The sequence below is a fragment of the Aquarana catesbeiana genome, linkage group LG07, assembly GCF_042186555.1.
Source record: "Aquarana catesbeiana isolate 2022-GZ linkage group LG07, ASM4218655v1, whole genome shotgun sequence".
Classification (NCBI taxonomy): Eukaryota; Metazoa; Chordata; class Amphibia; order Anura; family Ranidae; genus Aquarana; species Aquarana catesbeiana.
Genome location: NC_133330.1, coordinates 224,062,573 through 224,090,115, shown reverse-complemented (window position 1 = coordinate 224,090,115; position 27,543 = coordinate 224,062,573). Strand labels below are relative to the sequence as shown.

The window sequence follows — 27,543 nt, the reverse complement described above, 5'->3', positions numbered from 1 at the left end:
AAACAATTTACTGACCAAACTATAGAGAAACATGCTGTGATATTGGAGAACATTATGATAAATAATTTAAAGGTTATAAAGATAAAACTAATTTGTAAAGACATTTGTTACCTACCCTCTTACCTGTCAATTAAGGCCTGAGAGGACAGAAAATATAATATACTGTATCCCATCACCCACCCAACTGTAGGAGGTACAAGATGTAGCCCACAAGCAAACTAAACGGGAGCTTTTCCCCTCAAGTGCCCCCTAGCGGCAGATATGCATATTTCTCTTGTTTGAGAACTGCATTGGGCAGTACAGTGTTACTTGAATTGTGTTTCAGGGTTCATCTTCAGCTGAGAGAACTTGCAATCATTTAAGACTATATAAAGTGTCATAAATCCTTCATAAAGGTCCTAATGTATAAAGTTTGAATACCATGTGACAAATATATTATTTATCATTGTAAAAGAACATATTTCACACTCTTTTTCCAATTTTTCCAGAAAAAAAAAAAAAAAAAAAGTTTCCCCCCCCAGTTTTTCAGACCTTCCCATCTCTAGTGTGTACCCACCCAGAGAGCTGGGCCTAAAATATTTTCTATAGACTTCCAAAAAGTTCATACCTTATTGATACAAAGGAGGCAGTATGCAAAATAGGTCCTAAAAATTCTTTCAAAAGGAGCCTTTAAACTGGTCAAAGTTGGTGAAGCTGTTCTTTTAGAATTATACCAATAGTTTGCTTTTAGTAAATAAAAATGTCTTCTTGTTCATGCACTATATATTTTGATATTTCAAGGATCCACCAACTTAAAGCAGAGTTCCACCCATTTAAAAGTCAAAAAGTGTAGCTGCTGACTTAATAAATCAGACACTTACCTGTCCCACGGTCCAGCGATGCGGGTGCAGAAAGCCTCGCTCCTCTCTGTGGGGCCGCATTCTAACTGTGGGCGCCCGGCTGTGACGCACTGTGCACTGTGAATGGGCAGGCAATCTTCTGGGACCTGTGATGTGTCCCAGAAGATTGCAGGGGGGTGTGGGGGGAGAGGCAATCTTCCTGCCAGAGCCAAGGGAGGAAGTTGGGAGCTGGGTGCCTGTAAAAACAGGGTATCCGCTCCTCTCCCAAAAAAATGACATGCCAAATGTGGCATGTCAGGAGGTCACCAGCACTTAAAGCAGAAGTTTCATTCTTGGGTGGAACTCTGCTTTAAGGCTGGGTTCACGCTATTGCGAATTGAATTTGCATGTCAGGAGATCGTGACCGGCTTTCTATGGAGCTGGTTCACACATCTCCGGAGCGAATTGTACAGGAGTCCTGTGGGTCTTCTGGTCCGTTTCAGGTCCGAATTCAGCCAAAAATTGGGCTGAAATTGTACCTGAAATGATGAACGGGGATGCACCGGACCCCTGCTGCGAGCCACTGCGTGCTGTGGTGTGAACAGGCCTCAGTGTATGCAACAGTATTTGTAAACTTACAGAAATGTGCTGATCAGTGCACTACCAATATTCCTATGACCACAGGCAAATATGGGGGACACTTATCAAAAAAGTTACCAAAATGAGCCACGCATAGTATAGAAAAAAAAAAAAAAAAAAAAAAAAAAAAACTATACAACTGTTTTTGTGTGTGTCTGCAATCCCTGGTCTAATTCTGGGTAGGAAATGACAGATTAATCACTGAAGATGAAACAGAGCTTAAAAGAGACGCACAATGAAGAAGTGATCGGGGCAGGTTCTATTTTACCACAATGCTAAGTTAGAGCAGCAGAGCAGTAAATGTATGGGTCAAGTTGCAATTTTATAACCTATCAGTCTCACTGCTTTGGTTTAGCACTGCCTTGCTGTGTACCGTAATTGATTAGGTAAAGATTTTTTATTTTTTTCTGCATAGCTACATTGGCCCAGTAAGTAAGCATATGCCATACCAAGCCCACCTCTGTAAGAAAAATTCAAGCTGTTCCCTGAATGGCCATCATGCTGAGCAAGTGACCCCACGTTCACTACACAGCGGAGCAACCACTCAGCACTGGAAGTGGAAGACAGTATCACTGTAGTACTGCTCTGCTGGCTACTAAAGTGATTCTCTGCTTCTAAAGGGATTGGTCAGATATGGCATATGCATATATTTTGTGATCTAGCAGACCAATGTAATCAAAAAACACACGATACCTGGAATTCAGTTTTAAAGCAGAACTAAATTTTCCTTTTTAAAACAGTGACCAGGCAAGCACTTTATTGCAGAAGAGACATGCAATGTCTCTTTAGCAATACAATAAACCTACCTACCTGCCTGCTCTGAGTCTTCTTTGTCATGAGGGATTTAAGACCGTTGAAAGACAGGTAAGTATTGCATGCACATTTAGGTTCCACTTTACTGCATCTCAGATGGCTTTGCTGTGATTTCACTTGACAAAGCAACTACAGAAGAGACTATCACACGGTGTGCAAACACTGTGGAGCTGTGCTGGAAATTTTTTTTTTTTTTTTTTTTTTTTTTTAATTCTTCTTAGCGGCATTATTCCAGTGGCTGTTACAATGCATAATCCCGAAAAGTCATTATTTCCCTCATTGCCACTTTTTAAAATGTTCACCTACACCGCTCGGCCTCCTCAGATATAGATATACATTTCTCTATCTATATATAATCTGCAATAACCACCATCTGCAAAACATTTAAGGGTGATCTGACCAACCAGATTTCATTTAGGAGAACCACGCTAGTTAAGTAATCAGTTTTCATTTTCTCCCCACACATTCCATGGTTACCAGATTAGCATGGTTTAATGATTTAAAAAGAAATTTGAAAAGATGTGTTGAAAATAAAACAAAAAGAAAAAAAAAGGAAGATATGAGGATAAACTGAAGTGTTTGAGTCATGTATTTGTTTTAAAACAGATTTGCTCCACTGACCTCTTCATTCAGATTGCTAACAAGAAGAACAGTATTTGCACTCGTTGAAACACCGTGGATACCAACACGGCTTGCAGCAGCAGCAGCCGCAGCAGCTGCAGCATTTGGTATCCCCAATGGACTTAATGCACCAGGAACAGCTGCAAAAGGAAACACAAAAATACATTAAGGGAAAAAACATAGTGAACCTCACCTATAACAGTGTCTGATGAAAGAACAGTTTATGGTCAGAGCAACAACTTCTTTCTTCGTACAATGCCATTTTTAAAGGAAAGATATAGTGCATTTTAAGTGAGCACATATTTCAAGTTTTAAAGGGGTTTACCTTAAATTTTTGATGAGATTTAATATCACAAATCCTTTCAAAATGTGTTATTGTATTATATGTAGAGATTGTAAATTAGCTACTTAGATTAGCTACTACAATGGCTTAACAACTATTGAGATAAAATGGCCACAAAGGGAGTGCAAGGTTTTCAATGAGTCAGCTAAATTGTGAGAAGGAACAGTAATCTGTAGCACTAGGCAAAGGAGCAAACAAAGCCAAAGCATGAAATAAGCAAATATGACTACCCCAATCTATATACTATACTTAGAAACTTGATGCAAAAGAAAGTGTTTATAAAAGATGAACGCATATAGATTATAGATTATTTTCATCCAGGTGTTCTGACACAACCTGAGTGAATGCTCAAATGTTTTTTTATTTTTTGCATGAACTCCAAAATAATCACAAGGAAAAATCAACAGGGTCACAAGTTAGGGCCCGTGTCAATCAGATTTTTTTAGATTCAAAATAGGATTTGCATTTCCATGTATAGCTACGCTATGTAAATGTAGGTGAAAATGAGCACCTGATATGCAGTCAATGCAAGTTGGAAGGTGAATTTCTAATCAGTTATTGACATGTTTCAGAGGAACAAAGACTCCCCTATCCTTCCTGTTAAAGTCACAGCTGTTTGGGATCCTTCCATTTATTATTAGCATGTAGGAACAGCCCTGAGAAAGGGGGAGTCTTTGTTCCCCTGAAAAGCATTGGCTTGATCACTTGTAGCTAATCATCGGAAGAGAACTTTTCCAACCCCCCCATCATAATCATCACCTACCCATTAACCTATGACTGATTGAGTCAGCCTAGCGCTATCTCCAACCCTAAAGAACATTATTTATGGGGATGCAAAACCACCTTGAAGCAGGTCAATTGCAGGTCAGAAGGAGGTCAACGGCAAGTCAAAGACACCTATATGAATTCTGATTAATCTCATAAGCGTTTCAAACTTATAGTAAACTGATGTAATCAATGCAAACTCAAAGCCTGTCAACATAGGCCCTATAGTAACCCAATTTACCTTTATCAAAACATTGTGAATGTTTATTTCAGTTTTGTTCCCCAAATCACATCCCCTTTCATTTAGAAAGAGCATCAACTCTACAAACTGCTTCCAGATTGCATTCAATATTACAAGGACTGCAATTGAAGTTTGAACAGAGCTTTAGCCCAGGTTCACACTGCTGCAATCACAGACATCGCATGCGATTCGCACCCGCACTGCAGGTGTCGATCACATGAGAGGTCTGAGATGTGAGAGTTCAGCTATACAGTTGTATGGCTGAACTTGAATTAGATTCGCAGGAAAGAAAGTAGAGGGACTTTTTTCCCTCCACACTAAAATCGGATCGCATGAGTGTTCTCACCTATGCGATACGATTCCTGTGCGAATTCACAGTTCGCACTGCGATCTGTGAACTGATCTGGGGGTTTCATTAACAATGTCATGACACCCACAGCGGTTCGCAGAAGGCAGTGTGAACTGCTTGCAGGAGAGATGCAATGCAGGAAGCAGCGCTGTAATCACGATGGTTCCCGCATCGCATCAGTGTGAACCTAGGCTAAATCTGCTCTTAAGAGCAAAGCTAAATACCACATATGTCTTCTAGACAATAAAAGACAAAGAAAGGAATAGGATCTTTTATTATCAGAATGTTTTACTTCCATTGCAAACATAACACTAGCAGCTGCATACAGACTAGTCGAGCAAAGAGGTCACTCCAAAAATGTCAGCAAATTCACCAATGAAAATACTATAAGCTACAAAATAGCTCCCACTTTCTATGTTAGGGCCCTTTCACACTGGGGCGGGGTCGGCGGTAAAGTGCCGCTATTGTAAGCAGAGCTTTACCATCGGTATTTGGCCGCTAGTGGGGCGGTTTTACCCCCGCTAGCGGCAGAGAAAGGGTTAAAAACCACCGCAATCTGCAGAGGCGCTTTGTCGGCGGTATAGCCGCGCTGTCCCATTGATTTCAATAGGCAGGAACGCTGAAGGAGCGGTATATACTCTGCTCCCTCACTGCACCGAAGATGCTGCTAGCAGGACTTTTTTTTTCCGTCCTGCTAGCGCACTGCTCCAGTGTGAAAGCCCTCAGGGCTTTCACATTGGAGACAAAGCAGCGGCACTTTCAGGTCGGTTTGCAGGCGCTATTATTAGCGCAACAGAATGTTATAATGCAAGTTAAAATGTGTGTCAATACACCTCAATGTGCACAGTCCTATGTTAAGGAAATGAGACATGTTTATTGTGTTTCTATTTATTACAATTGAAAACCATTAGGACAAGAAAAAAGAAAAAAAAAAAAAAAAAAAAGCAGCAATATGCGAAAGGTGTAAATAGGCAACAATCACTGCATGTCATTTCTTTTTTGCTCTCTTACAAATAAAAGTGTGTATTGTTCCCTCATCTCCTTAAAGTGAACCTATAACCAAGCTAAAAAAAAAAAAAATACTAGCTTAGTCTTTACAAGTGAGAACTCCTAGTTGTCTCCATCCTGGAATGCTTTTCTTCTAAAACAACTCACAGCCTTCAAATACCAGAACACCACTGTATATAAACTTAAAAACCAGCTCCTGTGGTCACTAGTTTTGACCACTGTCTCCTGCACCTCAGCATGTGCTCATCACCAATGAGCCAACCTCACAAACCAGTAGTTAGGTGCAGGAATGGGCAGAAAGTACCCAAACTATAAAACTGTCTGAATATCAGAGAGCCCCAGTATTTGGGGGTGCTCCAGCAGAAAGGCAATCAAATAGGCATCTAATTGTGCCTGCTATATACAGTCTAGCTCAATGCCTATTTGGATCTCCAGTGGTTTTAGCACATCAGAGTTAACCTCTAGGGTGTCTTATAGACATCAATTTCCATGTGGACTCTTCTGTACCCCGAGGTACAACAATATGAATGTTGGCCTCCCTGCCCTATTGTGAGAGCCAAGCACCAAATTCTTAGAAGATTTGCAGGGTGCTCTAAAAGGTAACTGGACATATGAGCAAGCACCACTGAGTGTCTGCACCAACATTCTGATGGCATTTAACTCAAATGAATGTGGTCTCATATATAATATACAGAAAGATCACAAGATAGATAGATCTATCTATACAGTTGTGCTCATAAGTTTACATACCCTGGCAGTTTGACAATTCTTTTGCTTTCCCCATGACTCAGAATCCAGAAACGTCAGTGCAGCACTGAATGAAAAATTCAAGGATCTGTCAGGAGTTCAGAAACTCATTGACCTTTTATACACACACACTAATTACAAGCAAACAGATCACAGATGAGGATGGTTACCTTTAATAGCCATTCAAACCTACTTTGTGTCAATTTGTGTGCATGTTATCAGGCCAAAATCACCAGGGTATGTAAACTTTTTATCAGGGTCATTTGGGTAGTTTCTGTTGCCATTATGATTTAAAAAGAGAACACAGTTACATGATTGATAATAAATGGCTTCAGCCAAACACTAACCATGAGTGAAAGAAAAGTTTTGTGGCGTTATTCATATTCTCTGAAAATGGCCAAGAAATCAAATTCTGCCAGGGTATGTAAACTTATGAGCACAACTGTATATATACACGTTTGAAAAAATAATGGATAAATAAAAAAAGAAAAAAAAATGAAAGCTGCCATGACAAATCTTAAAGAAAACACCATACTTAAAAGTGGTTGTAAACCTCAGACATAAAATATGAACAAAGCATATCCCTCTATAATAGTCATTTCTGTCTGCTGCTTTGTTCCTCTGCTATCAGAAAGAATCACTTCTGACAAGTTTTCCTGACATCAAGAGAAAAAAGGTGACGGGGAGGGACCTCCAGCTAAATGAAAGCCTCAGCTCTGTTCCTGAGTGCTGTGTGAAGTAGGGTGTGTCAATTCCCCCATTCAGCTCTCATTTATCAAAACTGGAGCAGCTGTGCATGGCAACCAATTCGCTTCTCTCTTCACTGTGTTCGTGTTCAGTTAAGCTTTGGAAATGAAAGTTAGAAGCTGATTGGCTGTCATGCACAAGTGTTCCAAATTCTAGTTCCAGTTTTGATTAATTCCCCACATAAATTATGAAAATGCCGAGATAACAAAAAGTGAATTTCTGGTTATACACACAGCAAACTCAAACACTTTTTTTTTTAATATTAACTTGATTAGGAAAAAAAATGGTTATATCCCTGGTTCAAACAATCAACCCAAAGGCTGTTAAATATTGCTTCAGCAGATATATAAGCTTCTACATCCTGATATGCATATGGTTACTTAAGGAGGGAGGAGGTTTAGGGGTTTTCAAGTGAATAAATATCAACTTCTGGGCCTGAAACAGTGCTTTTGATCTGGCTGCATTGAGGGGTAACATATTGAGACCTTCTAGGATAGGATAGGGGTCTAAAACGCAGGTGTAATAGCAAGTACTAGATCATCCCGTAAAATTATTTCATACACTTTTAACCTGTTATCTACTGAAAAATAAAAGGATAGGATCAAGGCAGGCAAAAACTGTTTATATTATTATATTTATATGACAGAGATGTTACATTGCCTTGGTGCTAGAAAACTGCTGTGAGTACAGCCAAAGTTACAACAAGGTAAACAATTTAGAGAAATTAGTGTATACGAGCCACTGTTTAAACTTTACTGTCACAAGGTAATCAGATGTGAGTATTCCCAGATGCACTGAGTCACTCACATCCTTCTCATTATTTATGTAAGCAGCTATCACCACCACCATATTAGGAGAACACTGCAGGAGCCTCAGACAGAGCTCCAGCAATGCCTTAAACAGAAAAGCACATTCTGTGGGAATATGGAACTCATAAGCACCTGCTTATTAAAAGAAACCATATTTGAATCAGAGCTGCTGTGGGATACTGGAAATAGGATCATGTATACCTAGAAGTGAGGTTTCCTTTGCGAATGCTGCAGCAATAGCTGGGTCTAATGCAGGTTGCCCATCTCCTGATGGCAGGTCTGGACGAGTATAGTCCCGACTTTTGTCATTATTATATTTTACGTTTAGGTTTACCAGTTTTGAAAAGTCAATCCGAAGGGTGCAGCAGGCATTGTAGATATTTTGCCCATCTAGTGCCTAAATAAATAGGAAAAAAATATATATGAACAGCAAAATCAAGAAACAAAAACTTTATGCACAAACCTTAAAGTGATTGTAAAGGCCCACTTTTTTTTTTTTTTTAAATAACAAACATGGCATACTTACCTGCTCTGTGCAATGGTTTTGCACAGAGCAGCCCTGGATACTCCTTTTCTTGGGTTCCCCTCCGACGCTCCTGTCCCCTCCCCCCTGCGGCTTGCTATAGGGTCACTTCTGTCCATAAGACAAAGAGCGTGACTCGACCCCTCCCCACTGGTTGTGATTGACTTCGGGCTCCACAGGCACCAATTTAAAGAAGTGGGATCTTTCAGTCTATGATTAGTGTAGGACCCACTGAGATTGGGGTACTTTGACACAGTAGTGGGTTTAAGCACTGTATGGCCATATGGTGTGACCAAATCCCCATATTTGCTTATTATGTTCAGGTGCTTTAAATAGCCTTGTAGGATTTAAATGACAATTTTCTATGTGTGCGCTATAATCTTTTGTTCTGTTTGTATGGTCTTATAACAGCACCATCTTTAATGTGATTCATAGTTAGGGTGTGCGCCCCCCCCCCCCCCCCCCGCCCCAAGTCTTTGTTCCATTTAAAGAATGGCACAGGTTTTCTCCTTAAGCATTCTATAACCACTTCACGGCCACCCTATAGCAGTTTTACTGTTACAGGACGGCCACTGTGCGCCGGAACAGGTACACATACACATGATTGCGCACTTCCAAGTAGTGGGCACGAATGCGCGCTGCCAGAGGCTCGCTCCCGCTGTGATTATGTATAGTGGGAGACAATCAGCGGGTATCACGGACTCTATGTCTGCCGGCACCTGCTGATCATCATTAGAGAGACAGAATGGCAGTCTGCCTATGTAAACAAGGCAGATTGCCATTCTGACAGTAAGGAAGGCATGGACCCTGTATTCCTGCAAAGCAGGGACAATGATCCAGGTCTTCCCTTCGTAAAAACACCTCCCTCACAGTACACAAACACAGGCTAGGAACAAAAAAAAATGCAGGGGTGATCAAATACATAAAGAGACCACAGAAACCTGTGTGTGTGCGTGGGCAACGCAGTGCTGTATCGCAAAAAATGGCCTGGTCATGGAGGGGGATAAGTCTTCTGGAGCTAAAGTGCTTAAACCAGGTTGGGTTCACTTTAAATATTTTGCTGCAAATGTCTTACCAGTTTTGCTTGTTGTGCATTAGCTGGGTCTCCGTATTGTAGGAGGGCTTGAAACTGATTGTTTTTCGTAAAAGTGATTATCTTCAAAACAGTACCAAACTTTGAAAATATCTGTGAGTCAAAAACAAGAGCATCAAATTGTTTTTTTTTTTTAATAAACCACAAAAATAAAAAAGTTAAATTCCATGCAGCTTATACTATGACTTGGAACCACTTTCACCTACACAAAAAAATAAACTTGGGGCACTTTTACACTGAGGCGGGCATCGGCGGTAAAGCAATGCTATTTTTAGCGGAGCTTTAAACCCCACCTAGCGGCGCTTTGCTGGTGCTGCCCATTGATTTCAATGGGCAGGGGCGTGTTAGGAGTTTTCGGGCTTTCAGGAGAGGCGCTTTACAGGTGCTAAAGCGTTATAGCGCCTCGTGTGAAAGTAGCCTTACAGAAGTTTCAAATTACCTAAAGGCTCTGAAGTGTTAACTAAAGACTGTGAATGTAATTACTGAGACAATAAACTATTACTACAATAGCAAAGTGCATACACATACAGTATCTCAGAAAAGTGAGTACATCCCCTCACATTTTTGTAAATATTTTATTATACCTTTTCATGTGACAGCACTGAAGAAATCACACTTTGCTACAATGTAAAGTAGTGAGTGTACAGCTTGTATAACAGTGTAAATTTGCTGTTCGCTAAAAATAACTCAACACAGCCATTAATGTCTAAACCGCTGGCAACAAAAGTGAGTACACCCCTAAGTGAAAATGTCCAAATTAGGCCCAATTAGCCATTTTCCCTCCCCGGTGTCATGTGACTCAGCGTTACAAGGTCTCAGGTGTGAATGAGGAGCATGTGTGTTAAATTTGGTGTTATCGCTCTCACTCCCTCATACTGGTCACTGGAGGTTAAACATGGCACCTCATGGCAAATAACTCTCTGAGGATCTGAAAAAGGAACTGTTGCTCTACATAAAGATGGCCTAGACTATAAGATTGCCAAGACCCTGAAACTGAGCTGCAGCATGGTGGCCAAGACCATACAGTGGTTTAACAGGACAGGTTCCACTTAGAACAGGCCTTGTCATGGTCGACCAAAGAAGTTGAGTGCACGTCAGAGGTTGTCTATGGGAAATAGACGTATGAGTGCTGCCAGCATTGCTGCAGAGGTTGAAGGGGTGGGGGGGATCAGTTTGTCAGTGCTCAGACCATATGCAGCACACTGCTTCAAATTGGTCTGCATGGCTGTTGTCCCAGAAGGAAGCCTCTTCTAAAGATGATGCACAAGAAAGCCTGCAAACAGTTTGCTGAAGACAGGCAGACTAAGTACATGGATTACTGGAACCATGTCCTGTGGTCTGATGAGACCAAGATAAACTTATTTGGTTACAATGGTGTCAAGCGTGTGTGGAGACAACCAGGTGAGGAGTACAAAGACAAGTGTGTCTTGCCTACAGTCAAACATGGTGGTGGGAGTGTCATGGTCTGGAGTTGCATGAGTGCTGCCGGCACTGGGGAGCTACAGTTCATAAGGGAGCCATGAATGCCAACATGTACTGTGACATACTGAAACAGAGCATGATCCCCTACCTTCGGAGACTGGGCCACAGGGCAGTATTCCAACATGACGATGATCCCAAACACACCTCCAAGACAACCACTGCCTTGCTAAAGAAGCTGAGGGTAAGGGTGATGGACTGGCCAAACATGTCTTGTGACTTAAAGCCTATTGAGCATCTGTGGGGCATCCTCAAACGGAAGGTGGTGGAGCGCAAGGTCTCTAACATCCACCAGCTCCGTGATGTTTTCATGGAAGAGGACTGGAGTGGAAGAGGACTCCAGTGGCAACCTGTGAAGCTCTGGTGAACTCCATGCCCAAGAGGGTCAAGGTAGTGCTGGAAAATAATGGTGGCCATGCACACAAAATATTGGCACTTTGGGCCCAATTTAGAGATTTTCACTTAGGAGTGTACTCACTTTTGTTGCCAGCGGTTTAGTCATTACTGGCTGTGTGTTGAGTTATTTTGAGGGGACAGCAAAATGATACTGTTATACAAGCTGTACACTCACTACTTTACATTGTAGCAAAGTGTCATTTCTTCAGTGTTGTCACTTGAAAAGATATAATAAAATATTTACAAAAATATGAGGGGTGTACTCACTTTTGTGAGATACTGCATGTCTTTTAGAAACGCCCAGGTGAAGTTAGGATTAACGGATACACAAGCATCATAAACTTGGTCTGGTAGTTGAAGAATTAACGGATACACAAGCATCATAAACTTGGTCTGGTAGTTGAAGGATTAACTTAGTGGGTTCAGTGGAAAGACTGGAGCCCCATCGGGAAGGAGCCAATCCAGTCTTTCCACTGCACTTAACTCAAGTTAACCCTTCAGCTACAAGACCAAGTTTATGATGTTTGTGTGTCAGTTAACCCTAAATAAACCTACACATTTCTAAAAGACTTATGTACTGTATATGTGCTTTGTTAATATAGTAATATTTTATTGTCTCTGCAATTTCACTACAGGCTGTTAGCAGCCTGTGTTTTTTGTTTAGCTGCTACACAGTCTTTATTAACAAACCTCCTATAGCAATCCTAAGCGCTAGTGACTTTACTTATTGTCTTCTGTAAAGGTTATTAGCACACTCTATACAAGTTGTTTACTACTTTAGCTTTACTGGCCCGTTAGGATTCACTTTCACCTACCTGATGAAGGACGTCAAGGGTGACAGGGTAGTACATGTTGTCAATAATTATTCTTAGGACAGGACTCTGTGCTGAGGAAACGGTGGTCTCACTTCCTGCAGTAGTACCCACAGCAGAATTTGTAGTCTGAACTGCAGATACAGCCTGAAGCACTGCTTGAGCACGCTAAAACAAAAACAAAAACACTCACAGAACTTCCAAAACAGTAGTGGCGGAGAGAAAAACGTACTGCATGCGTATAGAAATAAAGATGAACTACTATAAGCTCTGTCACACAGAAAATGTTAAAATTCTCGAATGCTTCAAATTAAACTAACTATGCAGAAAACAGTCAGGGCTAAAGAACAATCACTGTAGGTTTTCACACTTCGCTTCCTTCCGGCATCCACAGCATTTCAGTTGACAGCTGTCCTGTTTGTTGCACTGTGACCTTAAAATTGGCTGATTCATGAAAACCAGAGAAAAACCCAAGTCATTCTGTTCAGAAAATTGCCTGTTTCACTTTCACAGCACAACCTGGTTGTTATGAGTGACAGCTCCACTTTTGTGCCACTTTCTATAACAGCTCCAAAGGGCAGAAGCCTCAAAACAAAAACTACCCTACAAAGCAATGTTTTTCAATTCTGTTAGCATTAAATAATTGACAGGTAGCATGCGATATACATGTAGGAAATTACATGTATGGACAATATCAGGTAATTTTTTATTCTGAATATCAACAGATCCCTTTATACTTTTAAGAGTAATATCAGTGTGTTTTAAGAAGCACAAATAATTGAGTTGTATAGATCGCCACATAACAGTAATATGTTTCAATTTTTCACAATTTTATTAGAGGGCTCGTTTAATCCCTTCATCACCAGGGTCAAAACAAACAACACCCAAGCCCAATTTTGCCACTCTGACATGCGTTAGTTAAAAAGCGTACATATCGCAACGACTATGTGTATCCAGGTGGATTATACTTTATTTTTTATGACAGACTAGGCTTTGATTTTGTAAATAAGAAAAAAAAAAAAAAACTTGCCCAAATTAGTAAAAAAATATTTCTATGGCATTACCATGTACAATGAGAGGAAAAAAGTATTTGATCCCCTGCTGATTTTGTATGTTTGCTCCCTGACAAATGATCAAAGTCCTTAACATTTTTGAAAACTTTTATTCAACTTTACTTGCCCATCCCCACCCCCCCACAGGCATCACTCAATTGGCTAACCTCCCTTCCTTTTACTTCCATGTCATCTTTTCAATTAGAATCTCTTAATGCGCCCTTTATAGAGGAAGAAATACTTTTAGTAATCAAATCCTTAAAGCGTTCGGTTGCCCCAGGCTCAGATGGGTTTACTGCTAGTTGCTATAAACACTATGCCCCTATTTTAACCCCACGATTAACCACTGTGTTTGTTTAACAGAATTCTTAACGATGATTATTTCCCGAATTAAATTACCTTGGCCAATATGTCCTTAATACCAAAACCTCTTAAAGACCATTTACTCCCACAAAACTACAGGCTGATATTGGTCATTAACAATGATCTCAAAATTTTTAGTCGCGCTTTGGCTGATAGGCTGGCTATTATAGAAACCCTGACCTCTCCTGATCAATCAGGATTCATTCCGAATAGATTTATCAGGGACAACATTCATCTAAATATGAATGTTCTCCAAGATGCTAATCTCCATACAAAACAGGTCCTACTATTGAGTCTTGACATTAACAAGGCTTTTGATAGCGTACTCTAGCCTTACTTGTTTTCGGTGCTACAACGTATGGGCTTTAAAGATGAGTTTTTGACGGGTGTACAAGTTCTCTACCACTTTCCGAAAACTAGAATTAAATTACCAGGTTGAAACTCGGACTTCCTCACACTGGGCAGGGGTACCCAACAGGGATGTCCTTTGTCCCCTTTATTATTCGCCTAAGCTCTAGAACACCTAGCAATAGCTATTAAACAACACCCAGATATAACTGGATACCCTATTAAATCTTCTCAATTTAAACCCTACATGAATGCAAAATGATGTTATGCTCTTCTTGACCCATCCCCAAATATTCCTGCCCAATTTATTCTCTATATTATCTAAATTCGCCTCTATCGCTGGGCTTTCAGTCAATATTACAAAATCTACAGCTTTCCCAATTAATACACCAGCTGCTCAGTGAGGCACTCTGAGGATCCCTTTTCCTTTCCAATGGTCAGTTGACAAAATACCTCATCTCGGCATATACATCACACCACAGGTATCTTCTATTTTTGCTGCGAACTATCCACCATGTGTATCCTGTCTCCAGAGTTTACTTAACCACTTTAGCCCCAGAAGGATTTACCCCCTTCCTGACCAGAGCACTTTTTACAATTTGGCACTGCGTCGCTTTAACGGCTAATTGCGCGGTCATGCAATGGTGTACCCAAACAAAATTTGCGTCCTTTTGTTCCCACAAATAGAGCTTTCTTTTGATGGTATTTGATCACCTCTGCAGTTTTTATTTTTTGCGCTATAAACGGAAAAAGACCGAAAACTTTGAAAAAAAATATATTTTCTACTTTTTGTTATAAAAAAAAAAATCCAATAAACTCAATTTTAGTCATACATTTAGTCCAAAATGTATTCAGCCACATGTCTTTGGTAAAAAAAAAAATGTCAATAAGCGTATATTTATTGGTTTGCGCAAAAGTTATAGCGTCTACAAACTAGGGTACATTTTCTGTAATGTACACAGCTTTTAGTTTATGACTGCCTATGTCATTTCTTGAGGTGCTAAAATGGCTGGGCAGTACAAAACCCCCCCAAATTACCCCATTTTGGAAAGTAGACACCCCAAGGAAATTGCTGAGAGGCATGTTGAGCCCATTGAATATTTTTTTGTCCCAAGTGATTGAATAATAATAAAAAAAAAAAAAAAATTTACAAAAAGTTGTCACTAAATGATATATTGCTCACACAGGCCATGGGCATATGTGGAATTACACCCCAAAATACATTCAGCTGCTTCTCCCGAGTATGGGGATACCACATGTGTGGGACTTTTTGGGAGCCTAGCCACGTACAGGGCCCTCAAAACCAAGCACTGCCTTCAGGATTTCTAAGGGCGTAAATTTTTGATTTCACTCCTCACTACCTATCACAGTTTTAAAGGCCATAAAATGCCAGGACAGTTCACCCCCCCCCCCCCCCCAAATGACCCCATTTAGGAAAGTAGACACCCCAAGCTATTTGCTGAGAGGCATGTTGAGTCCATGGAATATTTTATATTTTGCCACAAGTTGCGGGAAAATGACAAACTTTTTTTTTTTTTTTTTGCACAAAGTTGTCACTAAATTATATATTGTTCAAACATGCCATGGGCATATGTGGAATTACACTCCAAAATACATTCTGCTGCTTCTCCTGAGTATGGGGATACCACATGTGTGGGACTTTTTGGGAGCCTAGCTGCATACAGGGCCCCGAAAACCAATCACCACCTTCAGGATTTCTAAGGGCGTAAATTTTTGATTTCACTCCTCACTACCTATCACAGTTTCAGAGGCCATAAAATGCCAAGATGGCACAAAACCCCCCAAATTATCCCATTTTGTAAAGTAGACACCCCAAGCTATTTGCTGAGAGGCATGGTGAGTATTTTGCAGCTCTCATTTGTTTTTGAAAATGAAGAAAGAAAAGAAAAATGTATTTTTCTTTTTCTTTTTTCAATTTTCAAAACTTTGTGACAAAAAGCGAGGTCTGCAAAATGCTCACCATACCTCTCAGCAAATAGCTTGGGGTGTCTACTTTCCAAAATGGGGTAATTAGGGGGGGGGGTTGTGCCATCTGGGCATTCCATGGCCTCCGAAACTGTGATAGGCAGTGAGGAGTGAAATCAAAAATTTATACCCTTAGGGGTCCCGTATGCGGCTAGGCTCCCAAAAAGTCTCACACATGTGGTATCCCCGTACTCAGGAGAAGCAACAGAATGTATTTTGGGGTGTAATTTCACATATTCCCATGGCATGTTTGAGCAATATATCATTTAGTGACAACTTTGTGCAAAAAAAAAAAAAAAAATTTCCCACAACTTGTGTCACAATATAAAATATTCCATGGACTCGACATGCCTCTCAGCAAATAGCTTGGGGTGTCTACTTTCCAAAATGGGATAATTTGGCAGGGTTTTGAACTGTCCTGGCATTTTATGCACAACATTTAGAAGCTTATGTCACACATCACCCACTCTTCTAACTACTTGAAGACAAAGCCCTTTCTGACACTATTTGTTTACATGAAAAAATATTTTTTTTTGGCAAGAAAATTACTTTGAACCCCCAAACATTATATATTTTTTTAAAGCAAAGGCCCTACAGATTAAAATGGTGAGTGTTTCATTTTTATTTTCACACAGTATTTGCGCAGCGATTTTTCAAACGCATTTTTTGGGGAAAAAGACACTTTTTGAAATTTGAATGCACTAAAACACACTATATTGCCCAAATGTTTGATGAAATAAAAAAGACGATCTTAGGCTGAGTACATGGATACCAAACATGACATGCTTTAAAATTGCACACAAACGTGCAGTGGCGACAAACTACATACATTTTAAAAGCCTTTACAGGTTACCACTTTAGATTTACAGAGGATGGCTACAGCTAAAATTACTGCCCTCGATCTGACCTTCGCGGTGATACCTCACATGCATGGTGCAATTGCTGTCATTTGACGCCAGACCAACGCTTGCGTTCGCCTTTGCGCGATGGCGGGGGGGGCAAGGGTGCTTTTTTTTTTCTTTTTTTGCTGTTTTATCTTATTTTTTAAATTGTTCCTTTCATTTTTTTTTTTTTTTTTATCATTTTTATTGTTATGTCAGGGAATGTAAATATCCCCTATTATAGCAATAGGTAGTGACAGGTACTTTTTTTGAAAAAAATGGGGTTTATTAGACCCTAGATCTCTCCTCTGCCCTCAAAGCATCTGACCACACCAAGATCAGTGTGATAAATGCTTTCCCAATTTCCCAACGGCGCTGTTTACATCTGGCGAAATCTAAGTCATGAAATGCTCATAGCTTCCAGTTTCTTAGGCCATAGAGATGATTGGAGCCATTCTGGTCTCTGATCAGCTCTATGGTCAGCTGGCCGAATCACCGGCTGCATTCTCAGGTTCCCTGTTGGGACAGGAGAGCCAGAGAAAAACATGGAAGACTGTGGGGAGGGGGGGACATTCCCTCCCACTGCTTGCAAAAGCAGCCTAGAGGCTAATTAGCTGCTGGGATTGCTTTTACATGAAAGCCAACCGCTGGCTGAAAAAGAATGATACCAAGATGATGCCTAAACCTGCAGGCATCATTCTAGTATAACCACTCAAAGTCCAGCAACATACCAGTACGTTGCTGGTCCTTGGGCATATATTGTAATCTTTTTTTTTCATGCAGCCTGTGGGCTGAACGAAAAAAAAATTGATTGGTGGGTATGTCCACCATCAGAATACCTCCCTTCTTCCACCCACTTCTAATGATGGGCATACATGCACCATTTATATATGCCGAAGCATGGGGGCATCCGCCCCAAAAGTTAGGAGCAAATCGCTCCTCCGCCCCTGCTGCCCCCATGCTTCGGCATATATCACCTCCGACAGCGCTGGAGTCACGGCTTTATGTATCGTGGGAGCAAACGCTGTTGCTGTCAAGATAAATAAATCCGCGCTGCAGCTGAATGGCGTACCCGAAGACAAAAAAATGGTTAACAATAAAACACAGTAAACAATAAAGTATAAAAAATTGCATACCTGAAAAGCAAACATGATAAAACATAATAACAATAAAACATTGCAGAATAGAATACAGTAAAAAAGAGCAGAACAATAGAGGAGAGAGAAAGAGAGAGAGAGAGAACAATAAAACGACAACTATTTTTGTTTTTTTATGTTATATATTTTGTGGGGTTTTTTTTTGTAACTGTAACTTTTATAACTGTAACCGGTTCCAGGTTCGGGTCTCTCAAAATGCAATAACATCTTGGGAGACCCTGTGAAAGTGTGCCTAGTCTGTGCAATGCTGTACCCTATGCTAATTCTCAACTAGTGTAGCGTTCAAAACATTCACCAATGCAAAGACCAGGATTGTCAGGACAGGAGGGACAATAATAGCGGGTGTCACATCTATATCCGCGCTTGCTGCAGACACTTTTTTGAGGTGGGTTCGTTGGGTAGGGGTACTCGGGAGGACATAAAGAAAATGCCTCTCATGCAGCCGACTGCATTTGGTTGGGGATGTGAATGGGGGAAGTACAGGTGCTGCAGAAGTGGTGGGTTCCCAATTAGGAATGGCGAATGCAGCAGGAAGGGAACTATGGGCACGACGGGCCTGTGTTTGTCTTCTTCTTGGTGGCAGCGGGACACTACTTGTGCTTGCCACCTCACCAGCTTGAACTGCACTTATGGGACTCGCCACATCACCAAGTGTTACTGCAGTGCTGGATTGACTACGACCAGGGTGTACTAGGCCGCTGGTGCTTGCCAGTTCACCAAAACGCTACCAAAAAAACTGTTAGCGATCGCAGGGATCAGGCCTGACTCTGCAAATGCTGCAGTTATGTGTTTAGCGTTTTGTGACAGTGATCGATCGATACTGCACTTGGGTGGGCTGGGCGGAGGGGCAAAACGCAGGTGCTAGCAGGTATCTGGGCTGATCCCACTAACACTGGGTTTTTGGGAACCCTAAACTGCTGGGGACGCTAGTATAGATCTGATCGGATCAGATATTGATCCGTTCAGATACTATACCACTAAGGGAGGTGTATGGTGCGTGCGTGGGCGTTAGCGGTACTGGCACTGAACTGACGCTGCCTGGGGCGACGCAGACCCTATCTGACCCTAAAACCTAACTTATATCAGCGTCGGGCGTTTAGGGGGCTAAACCTTTATTCGGTAACAAACGGCGGGTGCCCTGACACTATAAAAAATAAACTAACCAGCGTTACCCGTAACAGTTATACGTTATCACTGGTGAAAGGGTTAACTAGGGGCAAACAAGGGGTTAAAAACTTTATTAGGTAGTATATGGGGGTCCCTGACGCTATAAAACGCTGACAGCGAACCTATATATTTACCTCCCTAACTAGCGTCACCAGTGACACTAATACAGCGATCAGAAAAACGATCGCTTAGTGACACTGGCGACGGGGGGGGGGGTGATCAAGGAGTTAAAACTTTATTAGGGGGGGTTAGGGGGGTACCCTAGACCTAAAGGGGGCTACCACTAACTGCCCTACCACTTCTAACTGTCACAAACTGACACCAATGCAGTAATCAGAAAAAAAAAAAAAACTGCTATTTGTGTCACTGTGACGGGGGGGGGCCCCATTAGGGGGTGATCGGGGGAGTGTAAAGTGTGCCTGGTGTGTTTTACTGTAAGTGTATGTGTTGTGCACTTACTCAGATGTCTTCTCTCCTCGGCGCCGGAACGGAAAATACTGAGCCGAGGAGAGATGGCATCACTTCCTCTGCCACTGTTTACTATACAGCAGCAGAGGAAGATTCTCATTCGTTGGGAGCGATCGCAAAGGGGTGGCCATGAATGAGTGGTACGTGATTTGGCCTGCCCGTGCCATTCTGCCACAGTATATCTGCGTTAGGTGGTCGGCAACTGGTTAAAGTCAGGAGTTCCTATCGAATTTCATTCTTAGGGAGAGTCACGGCTGTCAAAATGAACCTGTTACCTAAACTTTTATATCTTTTTGGAGCTCTTCGCACCATTATCCCAAAAACACTTTAGTGATAATCTACAAAAAGATGTTAATAGATTTATCTGGCAAGACAAAAAGACCAAGATTCTCTAGACAATTTTTATATAAATCTCAGTCTACTGGTGGCCTAGGATTACCTAATCTATGGTTATACTTTCTAGCAGCCCGCTTTTTTCAGATTGCCCAATGGAATATCCCAAACTCAAAAAAGGTACCTTGGGTGAAATTGGAAACCAACTCCATCCGCCCTTATTGCCTCCCATATATTCTATGGTCACCCTCTAACCAACAGTAAAAGTATCCCCCCTTAATTCTATTGTAACTCAATCTTTAATCCTCTGAAACCACTATAAGCGTAAACTTAGATCTCAATTGCACCTCAAGGTTCATCCTTCCTAGGAGAACCATCATTTACCCCAGCTTTTGACTCCCCAGAGAGATTCTCATGGTGGCAGACTGATTCCCTTGTCACCTTAGACAAATAGGAGGTGCATTTGCCACTTTGATCTTTTACTCTCACAGAAGCAAATCCTGCTTCCGGAACATTATCACTATGTGCAAATAAGGCACTTTTATATCTCACATTATAGCCTTTCCCCATCCTCCCAACCTACATCTTTTGAACAGCTTTGCCATAACTCTCCCAGAGGTAAAGGCCTAATCTCAGACCTCTATAAAGTTGCATTAGCTTCTTATTTTTCTAGTGAGCTTCACTATAGGAACAAGTGGGAAATTGACTGTGATGCACAGTTTACTCTGGAAGATTGGGATATAATGCTGGATAATCTACGTAAATGTACGAAATCCCTAGCAGTCAGAGACACTGCCTTTATGGTATTGACCAGTTGGTATTATGCCCCTTCCAGACTCCAAGCCATCTTTCCAGGAACATCGGGACTCTGTTTTTGGGTACCTACTGGGTACCTTCAAACATGTATTTTGGGAGTGTGGGATTCGCTCTCCGGTATGGAAAAAAATTACTTCTATAGCCTCGGCGATATCCGGTTCATTTCTAAATCTCAATGTGTCTCATTGGAGCACCTATTCTAGGTGTCCTTCACAAGGAGGAAAGATTACACACTATTTGTGTATCGACCTTGTGGGCTATTGCTCTACACTGGAAGTCCCCAGCAGTACCCCTGTCCTCAATACTAGATAGGGTTGAAGGTGTATGTTGATGGAAAAGATTTTATATACCCTACAGGACAAACTGCACCTGTTTGATCGTAAATGGGAAGCTTGGAAAACTCAGACATTCTGCTATCTTAAATATAGTACCAGTTTAACCACTTAAGGACCGAGCCTCTTTCTGAGATTTGTTGTTTACAAGTTAAAAACAGTTTTGCTAGAAAATTACTTCGAACCCTCAAACATATATATATTTTTTTCTAACACCCTAGAGAATAAAACGGCGGTTGTTGTAATACCTCATCACACCGTATTAGCAGTTTTACAAGCGCACTTTTTTTTTTTTGGAAAAAATACACTTTTTTGAATTAAAAAATAAGACAACAGTAAAGTTTGCCCAATTTTTTTATATTGTGAAAGATGATGTTACGCCAAGTAAATTGATACCCAACATGTCACGCTTCAAAATTGCGCCAAACTTTTACCCTTAAAAATCTCCAAAGGCGACGTTTTAAAAAAAATTCTAAAGGTTGCATGTTTTTAGTTACAGAGGAGGTCTAAGGCTAGAATTATTGCTCTCGCTCTACCGATTGCGGCGATACCTCACGTGTGGTTTTAACACTGTTTTCATATGCGGGTGATACTCACGTATGCGTTCGCTTCTGCACGCAAGCTCGGCGGGACGGGGCGCGTTTAAAAATTTTTTTCTCTTGTTTTACCTTTTATTTTTACACTGTTCTTTAAAAAAAAAAAATTGTGTCACTTTTATTCCTATTACAAGGAATGTAAGCATCCCTTGTAACAGAAAAAAAGCATTACAGGACCTCCTAAAAATGAGATTTGCGGTCAAAAAAAACCTCAGACCTCACATTTACACTAAAATGCAATAAAAAAACAAAATTGTCATTTGTAAAAAAATAAATAAAAAATGTCCCTTTAAGAGCTATGGGTGGAGTAGTCTTCAGTCGAGGCGATGAGGACGTGACGTCCGTGTAGGGGGAGGGGCCTGATGGCGGCGCCGATGTGAGGGCCTGAGGCGAGCCGCTCCGGGCAGGAGAGACACGCGAGCGCGGTGAGAGACCGCAGCGGTCCCAGGAAAAGAGCCTGACTGGGATACATGACCTCCCGTGAGGCGGCATCCCCTTCCGTGCCCCCGGGGCCACAGGCGGCAGCACAAGACAGACACCGTCCCGCTCTGCCGGCATTATTGGCCAGGTTAGAGTTGAGACATCAGCAGACCAGAGCTGACAAGCATTAGGAACCAGAGCAGGAGTGAACGTGGTGGTTAGCAGAGCGGATGTCGGAACATTGAGCAGCCAGAAGGTTTCACCGGGCCAGCCTGGACGCACTGCGGACCTTCTGGGTTCCACTTTTCCTCCCTTCACCAGCATCAAGAACTCTGATCCGTCCTGTTGCAGAAAGAACAAGGTAACAGAAGTGATGCAGCACTGCAGGTGAGGGACAGGAATCAGAAGCAAAGGTATGAAAATCTCCCTTCTTAAATATGAAGATCCATAAGGAATAATAGTGTGGTCTGGAGCATAGAATCTATAACTAGCTCGAGAGAGCAGTGAACTTTGGCCATATTATTCCGGGACTGTTGGGGAAACTTTTATATTGCTGGTCATTATCTTTTTGAGCCTTATTACTTAGTACGCTTAGTCTGCCTCTTTGCCTTGTTCCCTGTCATTGAGGAGGTATACGGTGGGGGACCTACAAAGGAAATAAGCGGGACCCCAGTAGTCGGGTAGTATACACTCAATCCAGGAAAGCCCCAGCATTTACAGGAGGAACGGAATAAAGGAGGGCAATAAGGACAGTAAGAAGGCGAGGAGGGCAAGGAGGGTACTTTCCGTGGACTTTTTTGTGTTATAATATATACACGCAGTGTGGACGCATCAGTGGGAGGGTGCGTGTAATATTGCGTGGTAACAGGGTCGGAGGCGGGTGGAGAAGACCTGGAAATCGCAAGAGGGAAGATTTGTCGGAATTAAAAGCTGGCAGTAAGCTGAAGTATGAGAGGGCGGTTCTAAAGAACAACAGAGCCTAAAAATCCAAGGGAGAGCCTCAATTCTAGCTCCATACAAAAATACCTGAAAGAAGCAAGTCTAAAGAGTCCTGGGTTGGATATGAAACAGGCAGGAACAAAAGATAAGAAAAAAGACCAGCAGAAACAGAAGGGGGGACAGGGGGATAGGACCAAGAAGGAACTAGACCTGGAAGGAGCAGTAGCGAGCTGCACCCTGGAAGAGCAAAGAAACATGGAGCTCGGTTTGAATAGAACGGAAAGTGTTATAAAAACGGAAATCATGAATGTTCATATAGACATGGGCCAGTTTCTGCACAGAGTGGAAGAAGCAGAAGAGGTATCAGTAAAACAAGCAAAAGAGATTTCGGACCTTAAAGAGCAAATCAGCAAGATGCAGATCGAAAATCGCATGATGGCATATAAAATAGAAGAGCAGGAGAACCAGAGTAGACGTCAAAATGTGCGTATCAGATCCATCCCGGAACAACTAAATGAGGACCTAGGGGATAAGTTGAGAAAAATATTCAATCCTATCCTAGGCAGAAGGGAGGAGGAGGTGCTAAGGATAGACCGGGTCCATAGGGTGAGGAAACCCCCTAATTTAAAACAAGACATCCTAGAGATGTAATCGTGAAGTTTCACTCTTATGAGGATAAAGAAAAAATATGGAAGAATCTCAGGGGCGCACCCCCAATTTGTTTTGAAAATAAAAATTTACAGATATTTGCGGACATTTCAGCTGGAACCTTGGCGCGGAGAAGACAGATGAGACCACTGTTAGAACAACTTCGGAGGGCCAACCTGAAGTACAGCTGGGGGTTTCCAACATCCCTGATAGTTGTTAAAGAAGGGAGATCTTATAGGATGAGATTCCCAGAAGAGATGCAGGACTTTTGCGTTAGCTTGGGGATTCCGATGCCTGAAGTCTAGAGAAGGGATAGTCAATGAACACATAAGCTGTGTTAGAGTGTTTGGCGAACTTTGTTCACCTGGGAGGTGGGGGGGGGGATTACGGGGGGGGGGAGGTTTCTTTTTTTTTTTCTGTTTGTTACTCCTCTCCTCCAATCAGGTGATTCGTGGATCTAATATGATGCTGTTACTCTGGTCTTTGGACATTTGAACATGTGAATAAAGATAAAGAGGTTGCTGCTGGTGGGTGGGGGGCAGGGGGAGAGGTGGCTTCCGGTCGGGGTGCTGGTCTCTTGCCTTCCCCTCCTCCCTCCGTTTCACTTTTTTTTTTTTTTACGGAGGGGGTACCAGGAGCCGTCATTGGAGCACCACCCCTAGGATGGAAGCGCGCAGTATGGGATTAGGAGCATCCCTTACAGGCGGGCTTGGGGCTGGGTTGCAGCCGGGGGGGTGGAGGAGGGGGTGTGGGGTTGAGGTTGGGGGAGGAGGAGGGGGTGTGGGGTTGAGGTTGGGGGAGGGGGGCGGGGAAGGGCATTCCTGTGGGGTGGATCTTAGGAGTGCAGTGGGAAGGTGAAAAAGGGATAGACCCAGAGAAACGCCTGATCTTAAGTTCCTATCATATAATGTAAAAGGTCTTAACTCACCTACTAAAAAGACACAAAATACTGAAGGAACTCCAACACTATGGCGCTGACATAGTTTTCCTACAGGAGACTCACCTAGTATTGGAGTCCAGGATCAGGCTTTTCTCCCCAGGACTGCCGCAATGGTATTACAGCGACTCCCCTATTAGGAGAGCGAAGGGGGTGGCAATAGGGCTATCGAGGACTTCTAACTTCTCCCTGATAGATAGAATGTCGGATCCGGATGGCCGGTATATTTTTCTGAAGGGCAATATTGGGAACAAAACATTTACTTTAGCGAATATATATTGTCCTAACAAAAACCCAATAGCATTCTTTGGACAGGTGCTGACGAAGTTGACGAAGTTTAGGGAGGGAGAGGTGGTGTTGGCGGGGGATCTCAACTTCTGCCTTGACCCTGGTCTCAATAGTACGTCCCGGGCACAGGGGACAAGGAAGGCCTCAATTAGAGCAATAGGGCGGCGGCTTTTTAGTTGCCGCCTGGTTGACGCATGGCGGTTGCAACATGCCAAGGACAGAGATTACACCTTCTTCTCCCCTGTGCACGGGACGTATTCGAGATTAGATTATATTTTTGTGGACCATAGTCTCCTGGAAGGGGTAGAGGAAACTAGAATAGAAATTCTCTCTCTCTCTCTCAGACCACTCACCAGTCACGATGAGAATGAGGCTCCCTGAAAGGGTTGAGAGGACTTTCTCGTGGAAGTTGGATGAATTTTTGCTGAAGGATCCAAAAATATTGGAAAAGATACAGGAAGAGGTTGATTTTTACTTCAAAGCAAATGACACAGGAGAGGTCCCCTCTTCCATTCTATGGGAAGCGCACAAGGCGTATACTAGAGGGGTTCTTATTTCCATAGGAGCGGGAATTAAAAAAAAGAGAAAGGAAGAAAGGGAAAAGATGATGGAGGAAATTTTTTCATTGGAACAGACCCATAAAAAGCTGAGGGGACAGAGTCAGGAAGTCTTCCACCAACTAGTTGTTAAAAGGGAGGAGCTAAGGGACGTTATGGAACAGGATTCTAAGCGAACTCTCAATAGGATAACAAAGGATAATTACCTGTGGGCAAACAAGTCAAGTAAACACCTGGCCAGATTAGTAAGAAAGAAAAGAGACAGGAATTTTATAGAAAAAATACAGAATAAAAAAGGGGAGTTAATAGGGACTAGTAAAAGGTATAGCAAATGAGTTCAAAAAGTTTTATGAGGCGCTTTACTCTATTGGGCAAAATAGAATAGGTAACTCAACACATTTGGAGATGGCCGAGGAATTTCTGAGGGGGGCGGGAGTTGCGGAGCTCACAGAGGAAGAGAGAACGGCCCTCGATAGACCGATAGGAGAGGAAGAAATTTTGGCAGCCCTGAAAACTTCCCCAAAGGGCAAGAGCCCTGGCCCTGATGGTTTCACTACGCTATACCTGGATAAATTGAAACACATTCTAGTTCCTAGACTCTGCCAATTCTGGAACGAGTTGGGCACTAACTGTGAAATGGGGAGAGAGGCGTTAACAGCTTCAATTACCCTAATATTAAAAGAAGGAAAAAATGATAAGCTTTGCTCCAGTTATAGACCCATCTCACTGCTGAATGCAGACGTTAAACTCTATGCAAAAGTTCTGGCGAGCAGACTGAAGGATAAAATGACCTCCCTTGTACATGCAGATCAGGCCGGCTTTGTGCCCGGGAGACAGAGCAGAGATAACGGGGTACGAGCAGCGCTCCTTTTGGAATTAAGTAAACGTGAGGGACCCCCAGTTCTATTCCTGTCAGTAGACGTGGAAAAAGCGTTTGACAGGGTAGACTGGGGGTTCATGATGAAAACGCTGGAAGTAATGGGGGTGGGCCCGAGGTATATTTCGTGGGTTAAGGCCCTTTACAGCAACCCCACGGCCACAGTTAGGGTTAATGGGGTTTTCTCAAAACCTTTCAATATGGAAAACGGCACCAGGCAGGGGTGGCCTCTGTCCCCTCTCCTATTTGTCCTGTCCCTTGAGCCTCTATTAGCCACTATTCGCAATAACCCAGATTGCAATGGGGTGAAGATAGGAGCAGAGGAACACAAACTCGTGGCTTTCGCCGATGATGTAATGTTTTTTATTACCAACCCTAGAATCACCTTCCCGAACGTACTTCGAATTCTTAGAAGATACGGGGAAACTTCAAATTTTAAAATAAATCTGAAGAAGTCGGAGATCCTGAATATTAGTGTGGGAAAACAAGAGGAAGCCCATCTTGCACAGGTATTCCCTTTCGCTTGGAAAAATGAAATCAAGTATCTAGGGATAAAACTCTCCAATACATTTAAAAAACTGTACCTAAAAAATTATATACCGTTGTTGGATGAGATGAGGCAAGAAACTAGAAGATTATCATCGAGACCTCTTTCATGGCTTGGGCGTGTTAATGCGGTTAAGATGATACGGACTCCAAAAATATTGTTTAAATTTCAGATGTTGCCTATTCCACTCCCTCAGTATTACCTCAGAGCTCTAAGGAGTTTGATAGTAAGATTTGTCTGGGGTGGTAAAAAACCACGTATCTCCTACGCAGTTCTGAGTAGGGGGAAAAAAAAAAAAAAAAAGGGGGGGATTGGCCCTACCCGACTTTAATAAATATTATTTAGCAGTCACATTATCACGTGTTATTGAATGGTCAAAAAAGGATTCGGAGAAGAGATGGGTTAACTTAGAACACTATTTGAGTAACACCGATCTAGGAAGGATTATCTGGAACCCCCCAAAGTATAGAGCACTGGGCACAAACACAGCGGTATTGACGCGAAACACTCTTAAACATTGGGATTTGTTACACACTCAGAATAAGTGGACACATAACTCACCATTGATTTACATGAAAGATAATTTTTTTTTTGAGCCAGGGATGAGGGAGGTGGGAGGGAATTGGTT

At 42.1% G+C, this 27,543-nt stretch overlaps 1 protein-coding gene across 1 annotated transcript in view; it reads right to left on the bottom strand.

Moving 5' to 3' along the window:
- The window catches only part of PTBP2 (polypyrimidine tract binding protein 2), a 156,579-nt gene that overhangs the window by 36,635 nt on the left and 92,401 nt on the right, over positions 1–27,543 (bottom strand). The window contains exons 6-9 of the mRNA XM_073593088.1: positions 12,207–12,371; positions 9,499–9,609; positions 8,102–8,297; positions 2,892–3,031 (exon numbers count right to left, since the gene is read on the bottom strand). Coding sequence (XP_073449189.1) covers positions 2,892–3,031; positions 8,102–8,297; positions 9,499–9,609; positions 12,207–12,371 — 612 coding nt within the window. The remainder of the gene's footprint in view (positions 1–2,891; positions 3,032–8,101; positions 8,298–9,498; positions 9,610–12,206; positions 12,372–27,543) is intronic.